We start from the raw sequence: 19,169 nt of genomic DNA, 5'->3' as shown, positions 1-19,169 counted from the left end.
AAGACATATAATGTTGTGCGACCAGTGTTCTAAGCGAATGGGTGTTTCCCTGGGGAAACCCGTCCACCAACCCAACGTGGACAAGACAATGCAAGAACACAGTCAGCCCGATGCCGAGTGTGCTTGGCCTTGCTCTCGTGCATGCGGTGAAGTGCAGGATGGGGGATGTCTATTTTGAGCATCTCTTGTAAAGCATGTGTGTCCGCCCATTTGGGGTGCATACCCGTTGAAGAGACTGTCTGTCTGGGCCTTGCTGTATTCCTGAAGGCCCGCCTCACATCCGAAGTAGTCCACATGCCTCGCTGAGAACATGCTTTCCGAGTCTGAAGATGTCCGATTTTGGTGGGCATTGGGCTCGTATTTCCAGGAGCTTGCAGGGGACTACCCGTCCCAAAAGACAGCGGAGGGGTTGCAGCGATCTCGGCTTATTAGCTCCGCGAGGAAGATGGGATGCTTATGCAGTAGGAGCTATGTACTTCAGAGCCTTCAGAGCAGGGGTTAGGGGGCCGGCGGTGGACGGGAACCAACGTGGGGTTGGGCTGTCGTCGCATCCATCCACCGCAGGGCGGCTTCTGACCAATTTTCCCCCCTTACACAAGTTTTCTGCATGCCTGTGAGCCTGTGAGAGTGCTCTGTTGCAGCGGCCACAGGCGCGCCCAGCCTCTGAGGCCCCGCCACCCAAGCCGCCTGACAGCCAGTCCTCATTCTTAATACGGACATGTCCCCCTCTCGCGACCGTCCGGCGCAACTCTTCCCATGACATTGCTTTCGTGCCCGGCATTCTTGGGATCGCGCGGAGCGACAGTTCCTGCATGGATTCCTCAAAGCCAGGACTCGACCTCGAGAGGGAGCTGACGTGCTCTGTGAGTTGCCCGCTCGTCTGATCCTTTGCCCGTAGCGTCGCCCTAGAAGAGGGGCAGTTTTTTTTTTTTTTTTGGCTTGGGGTAGAAGTTGTGTGATCATTATATGCTGACCGAATGTTTCCTCGCAGATCTGCACCGAGCTGCTCTATCAGCCTCTGACTCTCCTCGATTGCCTGCACACCTATTGCGGCGCATGCTTGAAGGACTGGTTCTCTTTCCAGGCAAACCAGGCCGAGAACTCGCCAAGTCCACCCGCACCAGGGACTAACATCTTCACCTGCCCGTCATGCCGTGCGCCGGTGCGCGATACAAGGCACAATGCCACCGTTGCAACTCTCCTCGGCATGCTGGTCGCGGCGAACCCCGACAGGAAAAGGTCTGAGACGGACGTGGAGGAGATGAGCAAGAAGTACAAACCAGGCGACCAAGTACTACCTGAGCTTAAACTCCTCGAGAGGACCCAAGAAGAGAGGCGCGCGGACGAGGAGGAGAGAAGGATGCTAGAAGATGTGCGGGAGCTGAGTCTCAGGGAAGCTGGTGTGGAATCTTCTCTAGCCCCGCGACATCGACGACGGAGGGAGGACAGCAGCTCTGCCGATGGCAGAATGCAACGAAGCCGAGATCACAGCCGGGACAGCCGCCACAGCAACAGGCATGAGGGCAGTCGAAGGCCCCGGGCCGACGAAACTCGATCCAGCGCAGACCAGCTGCAACCGGATGCGAGATCCAGCGATCACAGGAGACGGCGGGGGAGTGAGTCAAGGCACCGTTCCGAGGAGTCATCCGACACGAGGCGCCGACAAGTCGAGCACCAGTCATCGCTGAGATCTCTGATAAGCTCAGGCGATCTGAGTGAACGCGACATCGAGAGGGAGATTGAGGACTTTGCCAGGCAAATCCAGGAGGAGGGGCTGTTGGACGGGCTGGATCTTGACAATATTGACTTGAGCCGGAACGACGAGCTGAGCCGCAAGATCACAGAGGCCTACCGAAGAAGGCAAAGGGAACGCACGAGGGCCGAGGCAGCGAGGAGGAACAATGCGACCGGGCAATCCCGGTCCTCTCCTGACAGAGTGCAGGAGATTCGGTCCAGTGCATCGGAAAACAGCAGGCCAACCAGCAGACAGCGGCCGCATTCCAGGTCGACCAGCGCGAGTGGCTTCCCCGAGGATCGCAGTCGGCCGCCACTTTCGCAAAGCGCCCTGCATCTCGAGGTTCGACCGGAGGAGAGGCGGAGAAGGAGGCGGACCTCAAGCGGTGGCCGTAGTGCGACGACACCACTCCCAGCAACGCAGTCCGAAACTCGGGTGGCAACCCGCTCGCAGACCGACTTATCGACACGAACACAGTTTGGCGAGGCATCTGCTCATAGAACCGCCTTTACCGAAGCTAGAAGCTCCAGTACGCCCTCGGTGCCTACTACGACGCAGTCTCCAACTACCACTTCGCCAACGCCACGAGACCTCACCTTCGCCAACCGGGTGACCAGTGCGTCAGCGCTGGTGTCTGCCAACTTTGCTCCATCCCCTCCCATAGAACCTCTATCGCCTCGCATGCAGCGATCCCACCGGCCAGCGGACCTCTCCATCATCAGTCAGGCCACATCAGGACCGGTCGGGCTGGGCCTCGGCATCGGCAGTCCGACTACCCCTGGCCACCAGAGGACACGATCGCAGCTCTACCCTGAACCTTCCATTACGTGCGCTCGGTGCGCGAAGCAGCACATCGAGTACGAGCTACACTACAACTGCAGTATCTGCGCCAGCGGCAACTGGAACATTTGCCTTGATTGCTACAGGTCAGGAAAGGGTTGTCTGCATTGGTTCGGCTTTGGGTACGGCGCCTGGGCCAAATGGGAAAAGGCTCGACACGCCGCACAGGAGGATATTCCGAGGCCTCATATGCTGACGGCAAACCGGTACCTCCAGCCCAAGATCATTCCTGGCGGAGCGGAGGGCAGACGGACGCTTACGACCGATGACCCGGTCAAGAGGCTGGAAAGCGGTAACTTCTGTGCGCGATGTCTGAGTTGGGCCAACGAGTGCTTCTGGCGCTGCGACATTTGCAACTTTGGCGACTGGGGCTTCTGCAACAACTGCGTGAACCAGGGGCGGTCGTGCACCCATCCTCTCCTGCCCCTGACCTACCAGCCTCAACCGTCGCACACACCACCTGCGAGTCCCAGATCGCCTCGGCCGCCTCAATCCGCTGCGGTTCTGACGGGACCCAACGTCCACAGCATCGGCCCGTTCAAGCCGCTGACCTTCACAACCCGCTGCGACGTCTGCCAGGACCCCATTCCTCCCAGTCATAGCCGATATCACTGCTTCACCTGCACTAGCTCTATCGAGCCGGATACCCAGCCGGGCGACTACGACATCTGCACAAACTGCTACGCCAACCTCGAGGCACGCGACCAGATCAGTCCTGAAAATGGACATGTGGGTTGGCGCCGGTGTCTCAATGGGCATCGGATGATCGTGGTCGGCTTCCGCGACGGGCCCGGCGGGCAGCTACGGCACATCCTGTCTGATCTCGTAGGCGGGCGCAACCTGCGAATAACGCCAGCGGAGGGCAGCGCCGAACAGGCGCCGCAAAAGTGGTGGTGGTACGAAGGGGGGCAGAAGCGTGAACGCTTCGTTACTAGGGACGTCGCGGCCGATGCGCCGACGGGCGAGGGCCTCACGCAGGGGTTCCCGCCCGACGGCGGCGGCGGAATGCGTGCGAGTGCCACGTGGGCTTGGTACCCCAAGGCTGAGGATGAGCTGTTGTTCCCCAAGGGAGCGGAGATTAGGGAGATTGAGGATGTTAATGGGGACTGGTTCTTTGGGGTATACATGGGCGCCAAGGGACTGTTTCCGTCGCCGTACGTGAGACGGCTGGACGATCATGCATAAGGAGATACAGCGTAATGTCATGAAGCGATGAAGAGCGTTTTTGGTAATAGGGTCCATGACCATGATGAATGAAACGGCGATGGGGGCGAAAAGCGGCGTATGGTCCCACTGGACGATTTGAATACTTTCTCTAGTTACAGGCGAATGGGCATCGATTGACCAGTCAAGAATGACCATGGACACTGGAACGAGACTCGAAATCTCGTTAGTCTCACACTGCGCCGTCGGATCATTTTTCATGTGCTCGATGATCGGTAGCCGTACGACTGGACTCAACCTTCGGCACGGCCGTCGCAACGGCTCCCGACTCCCGGCCCCGCTCCGTCATCAACAACGAGCAACCCCACATTCGGCCGCTAGCGGCTCTGACGTGATTATTTGGTGACGAACTGAACCCAATTGAAGAATCCACCCCACTACGGACGGCCCACTTCCAGCTGGCTGGGGGTCTCACGGTCCTTTGGCCAGCTTAGAAAGCCGAATGCCGGAGTCTGCTTCTTAAACGCCTGCGTCGTGATCCCTCCCGCCAACTCGATCCCCTCCGACCCCAATCCCGCAACACACGCCGCAGCAGACTACGGATTGACTTTTCAAAGGGACCCTCCGAGTAGCAGAAGCCCAGCAAACATGAACCGCCTCGGCGTGCGTCGCTTCGCGACGACGGCCGCCCGCGCCATCGACCCGCCAAGCGCATACTCTCTCAACCTCTCCCGCGCGCAGGGCGTCGTCAAGGGCCTCACCGGCGGTACGTCTCCCTCCGCCTTTCTCTGCCCTTGTCTCTCTACAAGGCAAGCCCCATTAATGAGCCCGTCGACTGACCATTTTCTCGTCTCTCAGCGATCGGCAACACGCCCCTCATCCGCCTCAACCGCCTCTCGGCCGAAACGGGTTGCGAAGTCCTCGGCAAGGCAGAGTTCATGAACCCGGGCGGCTCCGTCAAGGACCGCGCGGCGCTCTACGTCGTCAAGGACGCCGAGGAGCGCGGGCTCCTCAAGCCCGGCGGCACCGTCGTCGAGGGCACGGCCGGCAACACGGGCATCGGCCTCGCGCACGTGTGCCGCTCCAAGGGCTACAAGCTCGTCATCTACATGCCCAACACGCAGTCCCAGGGCAAGATCGACCTCCTGAGGCTGCTGGGCGCCGAGGTCTACCCCGTCCCCGCCGTCGCCTTCGAGAACCCCGAGAACTACAACCACCAGGCGAAACGCCACGCGGAACGGCTCGACAACGCCGTCTGGACGAACCAGTTCGACAACACGGCCAACCGCCGCGCGCACATTGAGACCACGGGCCCCGAGATCTGGGAGCAGACCCAGGGCAAGGTCGACGCCTTCACCTGCGCCACGGGCACGGCGGGCACGCTGGCCGGCATCACGCGGTACCTCAAGGACGTCAGCGGCGGGCGCGTAAAGTCCTTCCTTGCCGACCCGCCCGGCAGCGTGCTGCACTCGTACGTCTCGTCGGGTGGCAAGCTCGTCGAGCGCACGGGGTCCAGCATCACCGAGGGCATCGGCCAGGGCCGCATCACGGACAACCTGAAGCCCGACATTGGCCTCGTTGATGGCTCGCTGACCATCGCCGACGAGAAGAGCATCGAGATGGTGTACCGGTGCCTCGACGAGGAGGGGCTGTACCTGGGCGCCAGCTCGGCGCTCAACGTCGTCGCCGCCAAGGAGGTGGCGGAGAAGCTCGGCAAGGGCAACACCGTCGTCACCATTCTGTGCGACGGCGCGTACCGCTACGCCGACAGGCTGTTCTCACGCAAGTGGCTCAGCGAGAAGAAGCTCCTGGGCGCGATACCCAAGCATTTGGAAAAGTACATTGTCCTGCCATAGGGTGGATGCGTTGTTGATCTGGTGTGTCTTGATGCTTGTATACATAGATAATCTTACATATCAGCTGTACATAGCCCCTCTCTGGAGCCCCTCTGATTCCCCTCCCCTCCTCTCTCCTCCCGCTGTCTTACATTATCCCTCGCCTTCCCGGCCTGCTACCTCGACATCTATGAGGAGCCAAACAGGGCGTTGTACGTCTTGAGACCGCGCTCGGCAGGGTAGTCCTGCTTCTCCACCACTTCCTTGATCTCGGTGCCCAACGAGCCGGCGATCGCGTGCAACCTGTCGGCCAGCGGCTTCTCCACCACGCGCGCGGCCATGAACAGGCCGTGAAGGATCGGGCTCGCGTACGAGAGGTACTGCGTCCGGCTGTGCGCCAGGTACGCCACGCCGTCCACACGGTCGGCGTACGCCTCCTGCGGGTGCAGCTGCAACAGGCCCTTGCCGGCGGGCCACCCGTCGGCGACCTGCTTGGCGTACCGCGCGACCTTGCCGTCAAGGTCCTTGCCGTCGTTGTGCTTGACGGCCAGCACCGCCGAGAGGTGCAGCGCCGCGCCCAGGATCTGCGGGTCCTTGAACAGCGGGAACCGGCCTTTGCCGCGCTTGGCGACCTTGCGGCCGTCGGGCGCGTGGTTGGCGTCCTCGAGCATCTCGAGCACCATCTCGCTCCACCGCAGCGCTTGCTCAGTCTTCTCCTTGTCCCAGTCGCTCTCCACGGCGCGCATCTGCACAAAGTGCAGCACCTCGTTGACCTTTTCCGAGTTGTCAAGCCGCAGGCCCGTCTTGCGCACCTGCCGCGCGGCGTCGATAATGGTGTAGATCTGGCCGCGCGCGCCGGCGATGCGGATCATCTTTGCGAAATCCGTCTGGCTGTAGTGGCGGCCGGCGTTGCGCATGCCCGAGAGCAGGCGGGCAAAGTTGTTCCAGTCCTGGGGCGTCTGCATCGCGCGGAGGGCCTTCCAGGTGACCTCGCGGGACGGGGGTAGGGCCTCCTCGTTGATGTGAGAGAACCGGTGCTCGAGGCCGTCGATCTCGAGGTAGACGGGGTCGTTCTTGAGGCGGTGCTTGAGCTTCTCGGAGAAGACGCGCTTGCGCTGGTGGATGGGGAGGTAGTAGGGGAGGATGATGTTGGACTGGATCTCTTCGAGGATCGGTGCGAGACCGGGCGTCGTAGTCTTGTCGAAGACGACTTGGGGGTCTAAAGTCGGGTCAGCCTCTTTTCTCTGTTTTCCTGGACTTCGATATATCACGAGACGTACTTTGACGGGAGGGTGTCTGGCTGAAGCTCCGTTGCTGCTGGGCCATGCACGCCTGCTGCTCCCACACAGACGCCTTGGCACCCCTCAGGGCCCTACCCATTAATATCCTCGACATGGTTGCGGTCGTGTTGTATGTGCTCGTCGAGTAGTTGGAATTTTCCTCGACCGTCGTCGTCGGCAGCAATCGGCAGAGGAGGGCGGGAGCTATTCGGGAACGACCTGCAGGGTGCCCTCCCAAAATTTTGGATCGCACCCTCGCCCGGGCCGCGGCTCCGCATCATTGATGCACCGAGCCAATCACAGCGCGCAATTCGTACCTCGAACTTCGACTTTTCGACCTTGACGCCTGCGAAGCTCTCTGCCTTTTCTGGTCGCCCGACGACAAGATCGCAGCAGCCGTCCGTCCCTCGACCACGCAACCAAGATGAACGCCACCTGTCTCCGGCGGCCGATCGGCTGCCTCAAGACGGTCCTCCGCCAGACGCGGCACCAGAGGTTTCTCACCCGTTCCATGGCCACCACGCCTGCCACCGAGCCCCCGGCATCAACACCCTCACCCTCGACACCCTCAACACCCTCCGTCAAGCCCTCCTACTGTAAGCTCCCACACGTTCCAACGCATCTCTCCTCGGCCCGGAGCTAACCACAGCCAATGCAGTCGGGCCCCGCGACAAGCCCACCTTCGCAGTCTACCCACCACCGCCCTCGATCCGCCAAACGCACAAGAACCCCCTGCCCGCCCTCGACGCCCAGCAGCGCAGCACCCTCGACCCCACGGGCGCGCGCACGCGGCTCTTCGACCCGGCGCGTCCGGACGCCGCAAAGGTCGGCGACGTGCTCATGGTCACGACAAAGTCGGGCGAGCCCTTCTCGGGCGTGTGCATGTCGATCCGCCGCCGCGGCGTCGACACGGCCATCCTGCTGCGCGGCCAGCTCATGAAGGTCGGCGTCGAGATGTGGTACAAAATCTACTCACCCACCGTCATCGGCATCGACATTGTCTGGCGCCGGCCCAAGCGCGCGCGCCGCGCGCGCCTGACGTACCTGCGCAAGCCCAAGCACGACATGGGCAGCGTCGACCACCTCGTCTTTGCTTGGAAGAAGGAGAGGTACGGCATGCGCAACAAGGGCAGGCAGCTCGGTACGAGGTTTTAGGGAGTAAGGAGGCAAGAGGCTTTCTTGAGTCAAAAGGGGCTTGGGATGGAGATGTTGTCACTTGGGGTGAAAGGGGTTGTTATATCGAGACGTTGTACGATTAGAAGACGGGCGAGTTGTACAGCATTGGCCTTGTAAAGTCTTGTACATGAACAAAAATATCTCTCACGATCGGGTTTGCTCATCTTGCGGCGGTGTGGCACTTCAGCAGTGTGAATGCGTCGTGTCAGATTCAGGGGTTCGACCAACACACTGCTAGTTCCACCAGGCTTTTCTTCTTCTTTTTTCCAATTGGGGTGACAGAGGACAGAAGGGCTAGCCGCTTACAGTCCATTAGAGCTGATTTCGCAAAGCGAAGGTTCGTCATTCGTCATAAGCGTACAATATCCTAAGAATGTACAGGAAGCGCAACGCCAATGTGAAAAGTATGTCTGTAGCCTGAGCCATCTAAGTCCGTCCTGGTTTTATAGAAACGATTGACCGCCGCACCAAAAAAAAAACAATGTTTGCGATCCACTAACTCCGATTTCAAAAACCACCTTCGAAACTCCGTGCAATGTATATTTCTCCTCATTCCTCCTGGATAGACCGTTTCGCGGCCGTCCATTGCGGCAGCTTCTAGCGTGCCGGCGTGGTAAGGACTCGCCGAGGAGGCGCCGCTGCCTCGGTGTCAGTGGACGTGGTATCATCGTCCGCAGGCTCCGTGTTCCGCCGCCTCATGTTTTCGCCCATGGGAGGACGCTCATCAGTGCCAAACGATCTGCTGCGTCTAGATAGATTTGTAAGGCTGTCCTCGTGAGGGATCATGGGCCCTGGGTGTAAGAACTGGGTGATGATGTTGCCCTGGCCCCTGTTCGTGCTCATTCTCCTCGATCGCAGGTTAGACCTGGTGGCGCTGAGCGCAGTTCCGGTCGATGCTGCAGTAGCTGACCGGACCAGAACCGGGTGCGCCTCTTCGGCCTCCTTTTCGAACCGGGATTCGCTAGGTAGGAGAACAGCGCGATCGAGACCATACGGCAGGCCACGGTGGCGTCCACGAATTTGCATCGCAATGATGATGAGCTTGCCTCCCGTACTGAACTGCGAGCAGAGGGACGCGTTGACGTTGGGGTAGCCCAAGCTTAATCCTACCGTACCGTACGCACTCACAATCTCGAAGAGGACAGAGTAGACGTCAAAGTCCTTGTTCTGGATCCGGTGCCCTTCCGTGATGGCCAAGATGAAGAGGCCCAGGAACACATACCACAGATCAAAAGACAGCTGACGCCGCAAATGGGTTCCGACATAAGACCAGGCGCTGTTCTCGTTGGTGCCCTCCATGTCTTCGTCGGGACTGTGGTATACACCGAGAGATTTCTCTTCATACACGTTGGTGCGACGAATCGAGATGGCGATAGGGAAGACTGAAATGTACATCATGATCATGTACGAAACCTGCACAGCGGGATGCAGCAGCGAAATGTTTACAACCGTGAAACCCGCGGTCCTGGTGGACGCGGCCTGGAATATACCATCCACAATGCGGACGTGCACGGGCAGATGGCTCACAGCATTGTCGTTCAGCTAGGCATGATATTAGCATAGGTCAACCCCAGTCTGTGCAGGCAACTTACATCTAGCAAGACAAAGAACAGCAAGTCAAGCACGTTCAAACCGATGAGGATGATGAAGAGCCACCAGGTTGCACCTGCTGGGAACAACAGAGTAAAGCATCGACGGGGATGATCCAATAAGAAGCGCAACTCCTCCCACAGTCCCGTACGCTTTGGTACAATCTTGGACAAGATCCAGATGATGACGCGAAGCATGATGGGGAAGCCAGTGTTGCCGATGATGATCAAGAAAGACATGATCAACAGGATAAAGGATGCGTCGTTGAACGAGTTCATGCTGTCAGGCGTCAGGGTGAGACCCAGGTCGTTGAAGGCCGAGTTCGCCGTGAAGATACCCCACCAGGCCTTGCTGACGCCGGACGACTCGATGAGGCTGGCGTATTTGGCATTGGAGCTGGTGTAGATCCACGGGAGGGTACAGGTGATGGCGAAGATTGAGAACCCCCAGAAGTAGCACAGCAGGATGATAGCGAGTGTTCTCAATGACCGGTATTCGATGCCTCCCAGCTCCTCTCGCTGCTCCAGCGTCAGACCAGGGAAGGCAGAGTTGCGACCCATCGTAGGTGTGAAACTCAGGTATGGCATGTCCTCGACTTTTTCGCGGGTCAATGCAGTCTTGATGGTGTCAAAGGTACGACTTCTAACCTTCGCGAGAGGGTTTGGAGAGGTACCGTCGTCATGGTGAGTTGTCTTATCACCCTTCTGGAAGGCCCTTGGCTTGCGCAGCGAGAAGGGAAAGATGGTTCTACCAATCACCTCAGCCTCGTCCACGATCTCGTCCTTGACCGTTCTCTGGGGCTCCTTGGGTCTTTCGGGTTCTTCGATTTTGATCGTGGGTCGGCGGGCGGCATTGTTGCCTATACCATCCGGCATGTCGTTCGTTCCGCTAGTCGCAACGTGGATATGCGGGATGGTGCCTTCTCTTTCGTCTTCGGGCTCTGGCGCAGCGTTGTCTTCTACTCGCTTTGGCTTCATGCCCCTCTCGGCATCTCTGGGGTTCGGAATGCGCAATGTCTCTTCAGGGCCATTCCGTTGGCGCTCGAGGATGGCCAAGTGGGCAGGAGAGTTGGGCGGCGGGAGTTTGACTTCGGGCTCCGTCCCGTCGCTTCGGAAGACATGCTGAGCAAAGGTAATTCGACCCTGCGATACATCCGTGCTATGGGCGTCGTCGTGATGCTCGGATGCTCTGTCTGGAGTTTGTTCTCCAGGAGACTGATGTGGCGGGGTGACGTGCGCGGGAACGAAGCCGTTGCTCCCCGGCGATAGGCGACCGTCCTCGTCCTCCTTCATGTCGAGCAGAATGCCATCGTTGGTCATTCTGGAGCGGTGGCCGTTGGTGTGCATGACCTTGATATTGCGCACGCTTAGACGGCCCCTCTCGGCCTGGCTCAACTCGTCCCTCGCCCGGGACTTGGACTTGGACATGGTATTTCTCCGCAAGCGGGCCTCGCGGACGACGCCCTGGAAGCGCTTTTCGAACCAGTACAATCGGAGGAAGACAACGGAAGAATGGATGGTGATGGGATTGGAGGTCATGGTAAAAAAGTAGAGGCATATTTGCTGGAAGGTGTTGAGCAGGTTGACATCAATGGTGTTGAGGCCGGCCTGGGTGTTGGCACCACTGGCAAAGAAGAGGGCGTCAATGTATGGCATCTGCCCTCCGGCAGTGGCATAGATGAGGATAGAGCCCAGTATAGTGAGGCCGCAAATCCAGAAGTCTGATGTCGGGGCGAGGCGCAGATTAGCGCTGTGCACAGAGTGGAATGCGACGGCAGTACTTGGGATGGTGACTTACAGTGAGCCGAGATGAAGTTGAAGTGCGGCTTCTTGGATATGAAGGAGGGCTTGGCTGCCCGTAGCTGGACGAGCAGCCAGCCGCGCGCGTCTTCGAGCATTTCTCTCAGGTCGCGACGGTGGTGATGGTGTTGAATGAGGTGAAATGGAGGAAATTCCCCTCCGGTTTAACGACAGACCGGTCGAGACATCGGCCTGAGGGGGTGATATGGTGTAAGAGGACAATGGCGCAGTAGGGTGAGCGAGTAGGGCGAATGGGCCAGGTCTTGGCACGCTGTGGCTGTGAAGCTTTCTGGTCTAACCTTCCTTGTGTAAGGATTGGATGACGGTTAAGCTGGAATTCATGACGATCAATTGGTACGGCGGGACTTGGACGGGATGGGAGCAGGAGCCGGGCGCAGTAAGCGTGACATCAGGCGCGGTCGCCTGTCTGTGTTGCAGGGTGCGGAGGTACTGTAAGGTAAAGTAAAGAAAAGAGGAAAGAAACAGGATGGGGAAAGAAGAGTCGAGGTGGGATCGGACGAGTCCCCAGCTGATGCTCCGTCTACCTCGAGGTAGCTTGTGAAAGCACAAGAGATGGAGCCCGACGCTGCAAGTGTCGCAGATGTGCAGATGTGCAGATGCCAATGCCGATGGCCAGGGACTGGATGCCCTGTGGCTCTTGGCTTCTGGCGGGAGAGACGACAGGAGCTGCCAACGAAGACAACGACAACAGCAACAGCAGCAACAACAACAATAACAACAAAACGAGGAGCGAGGACCGGAACTGGGGCTGGGAAGGACTCGAATTTTAGATGCGGGTGTGCGACGAGGCGAGGCGAGGCGAAACGGAAGGCGTCAGTCCAGTTTTTCCTCGCTGTTATTTTTTTTTAATTAGATAGGGAGAGGTGGAAAGCCCGTTCCATCGGCGTGCGGGCGTCTCGGGGCGGTTGTGTGGAGTGGCCACAGAGAGGCCCTGAACCACCCTGTCAGTCCGTCCTGCCCACTGGAGGCAATCCAGTCGCGGCGCATCCAGCAGCATCCAGCATCCACCGTGCTTGCAACCTGGAAGTTCCCGGTGCCTTCCCTACCGTGTGCCTGGGGGCCGACACAGGCTAAGCTTTGTCTGGCAATAGCTTCTGCTCCACTAACGATGGAACAGAAGAAGGACAGAAGGAGAGAAAGAAAAAAAAGGCACCCCTTGGGGGTACTCCGTACTCGCTGAGAACGGCTCTTCTGCCTCTCGCAAACAGAGAGCTTCGGCCTGGAGACGGAGAGACGATGGAGGAGTCGCGCCTCCCTTGACTGAATGGTCCAAGGTAGAGCACGAAGAGGCGTGGGGTCGGGAAGGAAGGAAGGAAGGAGGTGCTATGGTCCCTGAGAATCGAGATTTGAAAGGCCAGCACCTCATTCGATATTCGACGTTCGACGTGCCTATACACGCACGCGCCGCCCGCCTACATATACATGCATGTATGTGTAGTGTACATCACGTCGGACGGGCGCCGGGTGCCTACTAAGCACTTTACAGAACACCCCAGATGCAGACGCAGTCGGGTCACCTCATCCATCCCGCCCACATCAAATCACCTCACCTCACTGCGTACCGCGTACATGATCAAGATAGGCCACTTCACTCACTCACTCACTCCCACGCCAACGCGCCTCGAGAACTTGTCAGAATGATCGCCCGTCATATGCGCACATCATTCATGTGCTGCCATCATTATGCGACGACCAGCGAGTGGTGTGCGCCCACCCACGTCGGAAAACAAACCCTCGACGCTGGGGAAAATAGAATTCCCCATGGACGCAACATGGAAGTGCCATCCAGCACGACACGACGGTCGACTCCAGCTGTCGGACCCAAGGTGGCACTAGGCCCTTAGTTCGTTGTGCTAATGGCCCTCGAGGTGAGATTGGATGTAACTCGTGAGATCTGTTTCGCGGCGTGCCATTTCCAAGACACGCCAGAAATAATCCCCTAAACCCCCCCCCCAAACCAAGCTGGCGGAGTCACTGGTGCCAAGCAACTTTAATTCACGGGGGTGGGTCACCACCTGTCGTTGGCCTCTCATCCAAAACTGCTCACCCGCCCAAAGGAGAGCATCTGCGTCTCGAACAGGGGCACTAGGACCCGACCAACCTACCCTCCCTCCCATTGCAGTGCTACCAATCGTTTGGCTGAGGTTTATCCGTCCTTGCATGGCCGGATACGTCATTCTGTGCCAGCACATCTCACACACCCTTCCTCCTAGATCTCTTGGTCTGTTCTTGGAGGGTGCCGTGTGCCTGACCGACCATCCTGGCGGCCCCTTCGTTCTCATTGCCCACTAATGAGCTTCGTTGCCTCTGTCAGGTTCTCCCTCTCCTCCCGATATCAAGCAGGATACTGTCCGGGCAACGAGGGACGTAGGAAACGACAGCCAGGGGCTGGTGCTCCCAGACACATGAGGGTAAGAGATGGACTGCAGCAATATGTCGATCTGTAATGTGTATCTGGAAATATCCCAACTCGGTAAACTGCTGCAAAGACTGCGCATCGAAGTGACAGCAGCAGGGATGTCTCCAAGCTGGCGACGAGCTGGCTGGTGGATGGTTGGCGCGAGCGTTCACATGCCGTGTCGAGCAAGCCTCTAGCATGTTGAATGTCGCCCTGCCATCAGTGAGAAACTGGCTAATGCCCTGGACGCACGCAACATGACTCTCCAGAGGTCACAGTACCACGGTCGAATAATGCCTCTTGACCCCTATATATTGAAACAGCATGGACCTCCGCTTCCAACGGGACATCCCGGCCAACCGGACGCAGCGTCCAAACACGCGCTTCAGGCGAGCAGAGGCAAGCAGGAGTATTGAGCCGGACCAGAAAGGCATGTTGTCGCCCACGGAGTTGATATGGTTGCCCAAGCAGAGAGGTACCTTACCATCTGCAAGCCGCGGCGCTCTGTGGAACCCGCCAGCATCTCCAAGAGCAGATGCTTCATCCTGACGCCCATTGACCCTTTTTTTAGGCGCAACGCATCTCTTACAATGCCAACGGGGTCTTTTCAGGCTTCAGCACAGCCCGACCGGCGATCTCTAAATTTCTCCTTGGGCAAACCGTATCGGTAGCCACCGTCGAGGAGACGCCGACAAGAAACTGTCGGGAAAAGGCAGTGCACCTCCAACAACTTCCATGGCTGTTGTCCTCCCCTCGCCACCAATCACAACCCCGTCCCCGCGGACTGCCGGCAGCTGCTTCCCTCCGCTGTCGTCGTCTGGGTCCAGGCCTTAGCCACCACCCTGCACCGCGCTGGGATTGGAGAGATATCGCTAAACACAGCCAACGACGTTCCGTCACTTCTCAATCTCACCATATCAACTGACGGTGGCGCCTGTCTTTCTCTTGCCGACTCTTCACCGCCAGGCCCGTCGTCGACTCAACCGACGGGGGCACTTGCCGGCCCTGCCCTTCGCCCGTCTTTAGTGAACCCTGCATGCGAGTTGTGAGATGGCACCGCTACACCGACGCTCATCTCCAAACCCGGCCGCCAAGCCCGCTCTAGAGCACCCTGACCGCGCAGCACCTCCCGGATATGCCAGATAGCAAAAGCAAGCAACAACACAAGGTGAGAAGCACAACTGCAGCCACCCGAGTCAACCCGCTGTCCGCCAAGACCATCGTCTCTTGCCTCCGGGTTACTCATGGGTTATTCGTCCGTCCTGCCCACGTGAAGGGGAGACACCGCCGACTGGTAGGTTCTAGACGACGGCGACGACAACTACGACGACGACGACCCCGGTGACGCCAGACCCCCTGTCGTCCTCAACAAACAGCAGATAGGGGTAAGGCCTCGGCCACTCCAATCCGCCCTCCATACATCCGCAACCTGCTTGCCGTCTGTTGCCGCCAAAACTGGCAGCTCGAGCACAGATAGCAAATCATCCATAGCAGTCCAATCTTATTTTACGAGGCGGACGTTTGGCTTCGAGGAGAGCGGGGGCACGCATGGTTCATGTCTTCTTTTGCGTGTCGATATATCCTATACAGATCTACCCGATCTTCCCGCCGCGTCCAGTCTTGAGAGTCTTGATGATGTTGGTGTCTATACTACAACAAGCAAATTCGCCGTTTGCTTTCCCAAGCCGCAACCATGCCGAAAAAAACGCCTAGAGCCCTCATTATGCAATTTACCGCTTGGCCTTCTCCCTCTGGATCTTCTTGAAGAAGGCGCTGCTCTCTCCCTTGGCTTTCTTGAGCTTGACCCTCTTGTTTTGCTCCATGTAGGCCATGTCCTGCCCACCCGACAGGTCACCCAGAAGACCGGCTGTTCTCCGGGCAGCGGCCTTCTTCTTACCCCTGACCGGCGCGCGACCCATGGTACCGCTATGGAACAGGTCGTCAATGACTTCGTCCTCGCCACCAGCCTCATTTTCGATGAGGACCTTTTGTAGGAGCTCTCGTCTCTCGCTGGCTGCAGCATACGCAAGACCGGGTGTCTTTTCAATGTTCGCTAGCTGCGTGATGACCTTGAAGGCATATCCCTGGTCGACCAGGAAGGCCTGTCGCTTAGAGGAGTAGTACATCTCCTGAGTGTCCTTGGACACAAGGGAGTAGAAGAAGGCATTAAAGCCTTCGTCGTTTCTTCGCTTTGCTCGCAGAATACGACCGAGACGCTGAGCCTCTTGACGACGGGAACCGTAATGCGAGGAGATCTGAATGAGACAGGTGGCCTCCGGAAGATCCAGAGACGTGTCTCCGATCTTGGACAAGAAGAGCGTGTTGACTTGCGGGTTGTGTTGGAAGTTCTGAAGAATGTTCATTCGTTCTGCCTGTCCTGTGCCGCCGAAAATATAGGCTTTCTCCAGTTTCTCGGCATAAGTCTTCAACGCGTAGACGTTGTCGGAGAAGACAATGATCTTGTCTCCTCGTGACTCGTGGTAGTTGATGAGGTACTGCGCGGCCTGGAACTTGCGTGGGTTCATAATGTACAGCAAGGCCCGCTTCCTGGCAGATGCCTTCAGGTACTCGTCGTAAAACTCTGTAGTCATGGGACACCAGACCTCGGCGCACTGGACCTTTGCGATGTGGCCCTGCTCAGAAAGTTCCATCCAGTTGGCTTCGTACAGTTTCGGACCGATAAGGAAGTTCAAATCCGAGATCTTGTCGTCCTCACGTAGAAGCGTGGCAGTCAAGCCGAGCTTCGAGTGTGTCTTGATGGATGATGTTACCTTTCTGAAGATATTGGCAGGGACAACGTGCACTTCGTCAAGAAGCATCAAACCCCACTCTCGAGTCTGGAGGAAGTCCATCATCTTCTTCGCCTCGTGTGACCGCTCTCGGGTCTGTGTAACCATGGAGTATGTGGTCACAATGATACCGGTGTTGCCAGGGAAAATCCTGCCCTTGTTGTCTGAAGTGAAAGCCTCGATGTCCTCCGGCTTGATGTTGGACCATTTGAGGAATTCGTTTCGCCATTGCACCACCGACATCGAACTGGTGCAGAGTACGATAACGCCCTTCTTGACGGTGCAAGCTGCCGTGATGCCGACTAGCGTCTTTCCAGCACCACAAGGAAGGACGATGAGACCACTCTTGGCCCGACCGTTACCAAACATCTTGCTCAGACTCTTTTCTTGGTACGGCCGAATTAAGGTACCCGGACGCAGGTCGATCTCCAAATTGGGGTTGGCCTCGTCTCTTCTAAAATCATACTCCTCCAGCACTGGATACTCCAGCTCAAGGCATCGCTTCTGGACCGTCTCGACCGCCTCATCCGATATTTCAAAGGCGTGTGTGATTTCCTGGTCCTCGTCATCGTCGTCGTTTAGCGCCGCGTACACTTCGCCCTCCTTGACTTCACCCTCGCGGCCCTTGGCTTTCTGCTCTTCAGCCTGGCGGACACCAGCAGCATTCGCCGTGCCTGGAATGACCAAGGGACCCTGCTTCGGAGCAGCTGTTGTCGTGATCTCCTCGGTGCCGTGTACTCGGAGGGGTCCAATGATGGGATCCTTTAGCAGCTTTTGCAGAATGACAGGGTCCGTACTCTCGACAAAGTATTTGGTATTCTTGAGTACCAGCTTCACCTTGCCGAAACTCTGTGTGCAACCCTCGATAAACTTGCGAATACTGTCGGGCAAGGGCATCTTCAGGAACCGGTCGAGAGTGTTGATGATATCTTGGGGTGACAATCCCACCGAAACTGCAGCATACAAGCTGTGCGTCGTGAGCGCATATTCGTGAACGAAGGACGGTCGGGAGATTGGCTCGGCGATGGTGATGAGAAAGTCCTGCGCCTGCTCGGCAAGCGGGTTGAAACTTTCGAGGAAGATGCGTCCCTTGGCCGGGTCGATCCAGAGTGGGCGGTTCTGGTAATCGGGCTTCAGTGCGAGGAAGGAGAAATCGCGCTTCTTTTTGAAGAGTCCTGACATGGAATCGTTCGTCTTCGGCCTGTCGAGGTAGGCTTCGACTGAGAACTTGTCGACGTTCTTCTCGAGATTCTCATCTTCGGACTCGCTCACAGGGTCCACGACCGAGGATTCATTGTCACTAGCAATGCTCCTGGGAGTGGCTGCTCCTGGTGTTGACACAACGGAGCCCTTCCCTGCCTTGATGCTGCCGGTGACGGCCCCTTGAGCCTTCCGCTTCGGTGGCATCGTGGCAAGATCACGGGTTTGTTGGAGGTGAAGTTGGACGGCCGATAGTAATTTGGCGAGGCGAATGATGTAGTGCAGGCTGCAGGTCGTGCTAATGTACCCAGGATTCAGTAAGCAGCCAGCCAGCGCAGTCGGAGTTAAGGTTTCGCAGGCAAGTGGGCAGGGGCAGCAGTCTTAGTCACTGGCAGGCGGTTCTTAGCGCGGTCCACCACCAGGGATCCAGGTGAATTTCAGTGACTTCGCGGGGTGTGCAGCGGGAAGGAGGCACTGGAACAACAAATCACGACCCCGCCAAAATTTATCAGCAATCGCCGAATCTTCAATGAGGCACTGTAGAATGTTCTCTTCCTGATTCCGAGTTGACACCGAAAACGCGACCGCCTTGCACATTGTACCCTCCCTGAGTCACCAGAGCAACCCGACCTCATCTCTCGCGCTCTTGCTCCTATTCTTCCATCACTTCGCCTACATCGTGCAGGACATTCGCCATGTGGTGAGCTGCTCCATGTTGAGGCCCTTGACCGACAGCTAACAGACGACCACAGCAAGCACATTCTTAACGCTCAAGTCGCGATCCGGTCACCTTGCTGTACGTCAAGCCAGCCACCTGTTTACCAAATATGGCCAGTACCTAACGGAAACTACTATTACAGGCAAGAAATGGTTCGACTGCGCCGATTGCCACCATGAGCAGGAGAAGCACCCCCTGATGCAGAGTATCGAGATGGTCTTTGCCTGCAAGAAGTGCAAGAAGTGCTTCCGCAAAGACGCCACCGAGTTTGAGGACTCTGACGAGTACTGCCCACACTGCGATAACCACTTCGTCATCGAAGCAAAGACGCCAAAGGCTGCCATCTCCGTCGAAGGCGAGGACGCACGCAAGGACAGCCGCATGATCAAGGACGAGCGTGTCCGACAAATTGCTGGACGATCAATATTCGACCCGACCGACGACGCAGACAAGCTGGGTTAAGTTTTAGACTGGAGATTGGTTGGATTACGAGCATGAGTGTGGCGGCAAGCGATTTCATGGACACCATCTTTGTAGATTCCCCGCGACTTCCAAGTCTAAAGGTGGTAATACAATGGTATTTGGTTAGATACCCTCATCAGTGTCGTCTATCCGCGAGCCGCA

The 19,169-nt window shown here is 57.7% G+C and overlaps 7 protein-coding genes across 7 annotated transcripts; 4 read left to right on the top strand and 3 right to left on the bottom strand.

The window, feature by feature from the left end:
* Nucleotides 1–812: 812 nt before the first annotated feature.
* On the top strand, nt 813–3,760 carry ColSpa_08197 (E3 ubiquitin-protein ligase CHFR; the record flags this gene model as incomplete). The annotated part of the gene is made up of 2 exons (XM_049274409.1): nt 813–863; nt 992–3,760. The coding sequence occupies 2 exons, from the start codon at nt 813–815 to the stop codon at nt 3,758–3,760; spliced, it is 2,820 nt and encodes a 939-aa protein (XP_049130366.1).
* Nucleotides 3,761–4,387: 627 nt separating this feature from the next.
* On the top strand, nt 4,388–6,581 carry ColSpa_08196 (cysteine synthase 1; the record flags this gene model as incomplete). The annotated part of the gene is made up of 3 exons (XM_049274408.1): nt 4,388–4,505; nt 4,598–5,576; nt 5,813–6,581. The coding sequence occupies 3 exons, from the start codon at nt 4,388–4,390 to the stop codon at nt 6,579–6,581; spliced, it is 1,866 nt and encodes a 621-aa protein (XP_049130365.1).
* On the bottom strand, nt 5,763–6,969 carry ColSpa_08195 (uncharacterized protein; the record flags this gene model as incomplete). The annotated part of the gene is made up of 2 exons (XM_049274407.1): nt 5,763–6,793; nt 6,855–6,969. 2 exons carry the CDS (start codon nt 6,967–6,969, stop codon nt 5,763–5,765), a joined length of 1,146 nt encoding a protein of 381 aa, XP_049130364.1.
* A 309-nt stretch (nt 6,970–7,278) lies between these two features.
* On the top strand, nt 7,279–8,009 carry ColSpa_08194 (54S ribosomal protein subunit img1, mitochondrial; the record flags this gene model as incomplete). The annotated part of the gene is made up of 2 exons (XM_049274406.1): nt 7,279–7,450; nt 7,513–8,009. 2 exons carry the CDS (start codon nt 7,279–7,281, stop codon nt 8,007–8,009), a joined length of 669 nt encoding a protein of 222 aa, XP_049130363.1.
* A 618-nt stretch (nt 8,010–8,627) lies between these two features.
* On the bottom strand, nt 8,628–11,517 carry ColSpa_08193 (low-affinity potassium transport protein; the record flags this gene model as incomplete). Its single annotated transcript, XM_049274405.1, has 3 exons — nt 8,628–9,572; nt 9,623–11,340; nt 11,418–11,517. 3 exons carry the CDS (start codon nt 11,515–11,517, stop codon nt 8,628–8,630), a joined length of 2,763 nt encoding a protein of 920 aa, XP_049130362.1.
* A 4,051-nt stretch (nt 11,518–15,568) lies between these two features.
* ColSpa_08192 (general transcription and DNA repair factor IIH helicase subunit XPB) lies at nt 15,569–18,034 on the bottom strand (the record flags this gene model as incomplete). Its single annotated transcript, XM_049274404.1, has 1 exon — nt 15,569–18,034. One exon carries the CDS (start codon nt 18,032–18,034, stop codon nt 15,569–15,571), a length of 2,466 nt encoding a protein of 821 aa, XP_049130361.1.
* Nucleotides 18,035–18,522: 488 nt separating this feature from the next.
* On the top strand, nt 18,523–19,007 carry ColSpa_08191 (uncharacterized protein; the record flags this gene model as incomplete). Its single annotated transcript, XM_049274403.1, has 2 exons — nt 18,523–18,527; nt 18,638–19,007. The coding sequence occupies 2 exons, from the start codon at nt 18,523–18,525 to the stop codon at nt 19,005–19,007; spliced, it is 375 nt and encodes a 124-aa protein (XP_049130360.1).
* Between the last annotated feature and the right edge of the window lie 162 nt (nt 19,008–19,169).

The sequence above is a fragment of the Colletotrichum spaethianum genome (assembly GCF_022836535.1).
Source record: "Colletotrichum spaethianum MAFF 239500 DNA, contig21, whole genome shotgun sequence".
Taxonomy (NCBI): Eukaryota; Fungi; Ascomycota; class Sordariomycetes; order Glomerellales; family Glomerellaceae; genus Colletotrichum; species Colletotrichum spaethianum.
The sequence above is the reverse complement of the archived record's forward strand: the minus strand, read 5'-3'. Positions and strand labels throughout refer to the sequence as shown.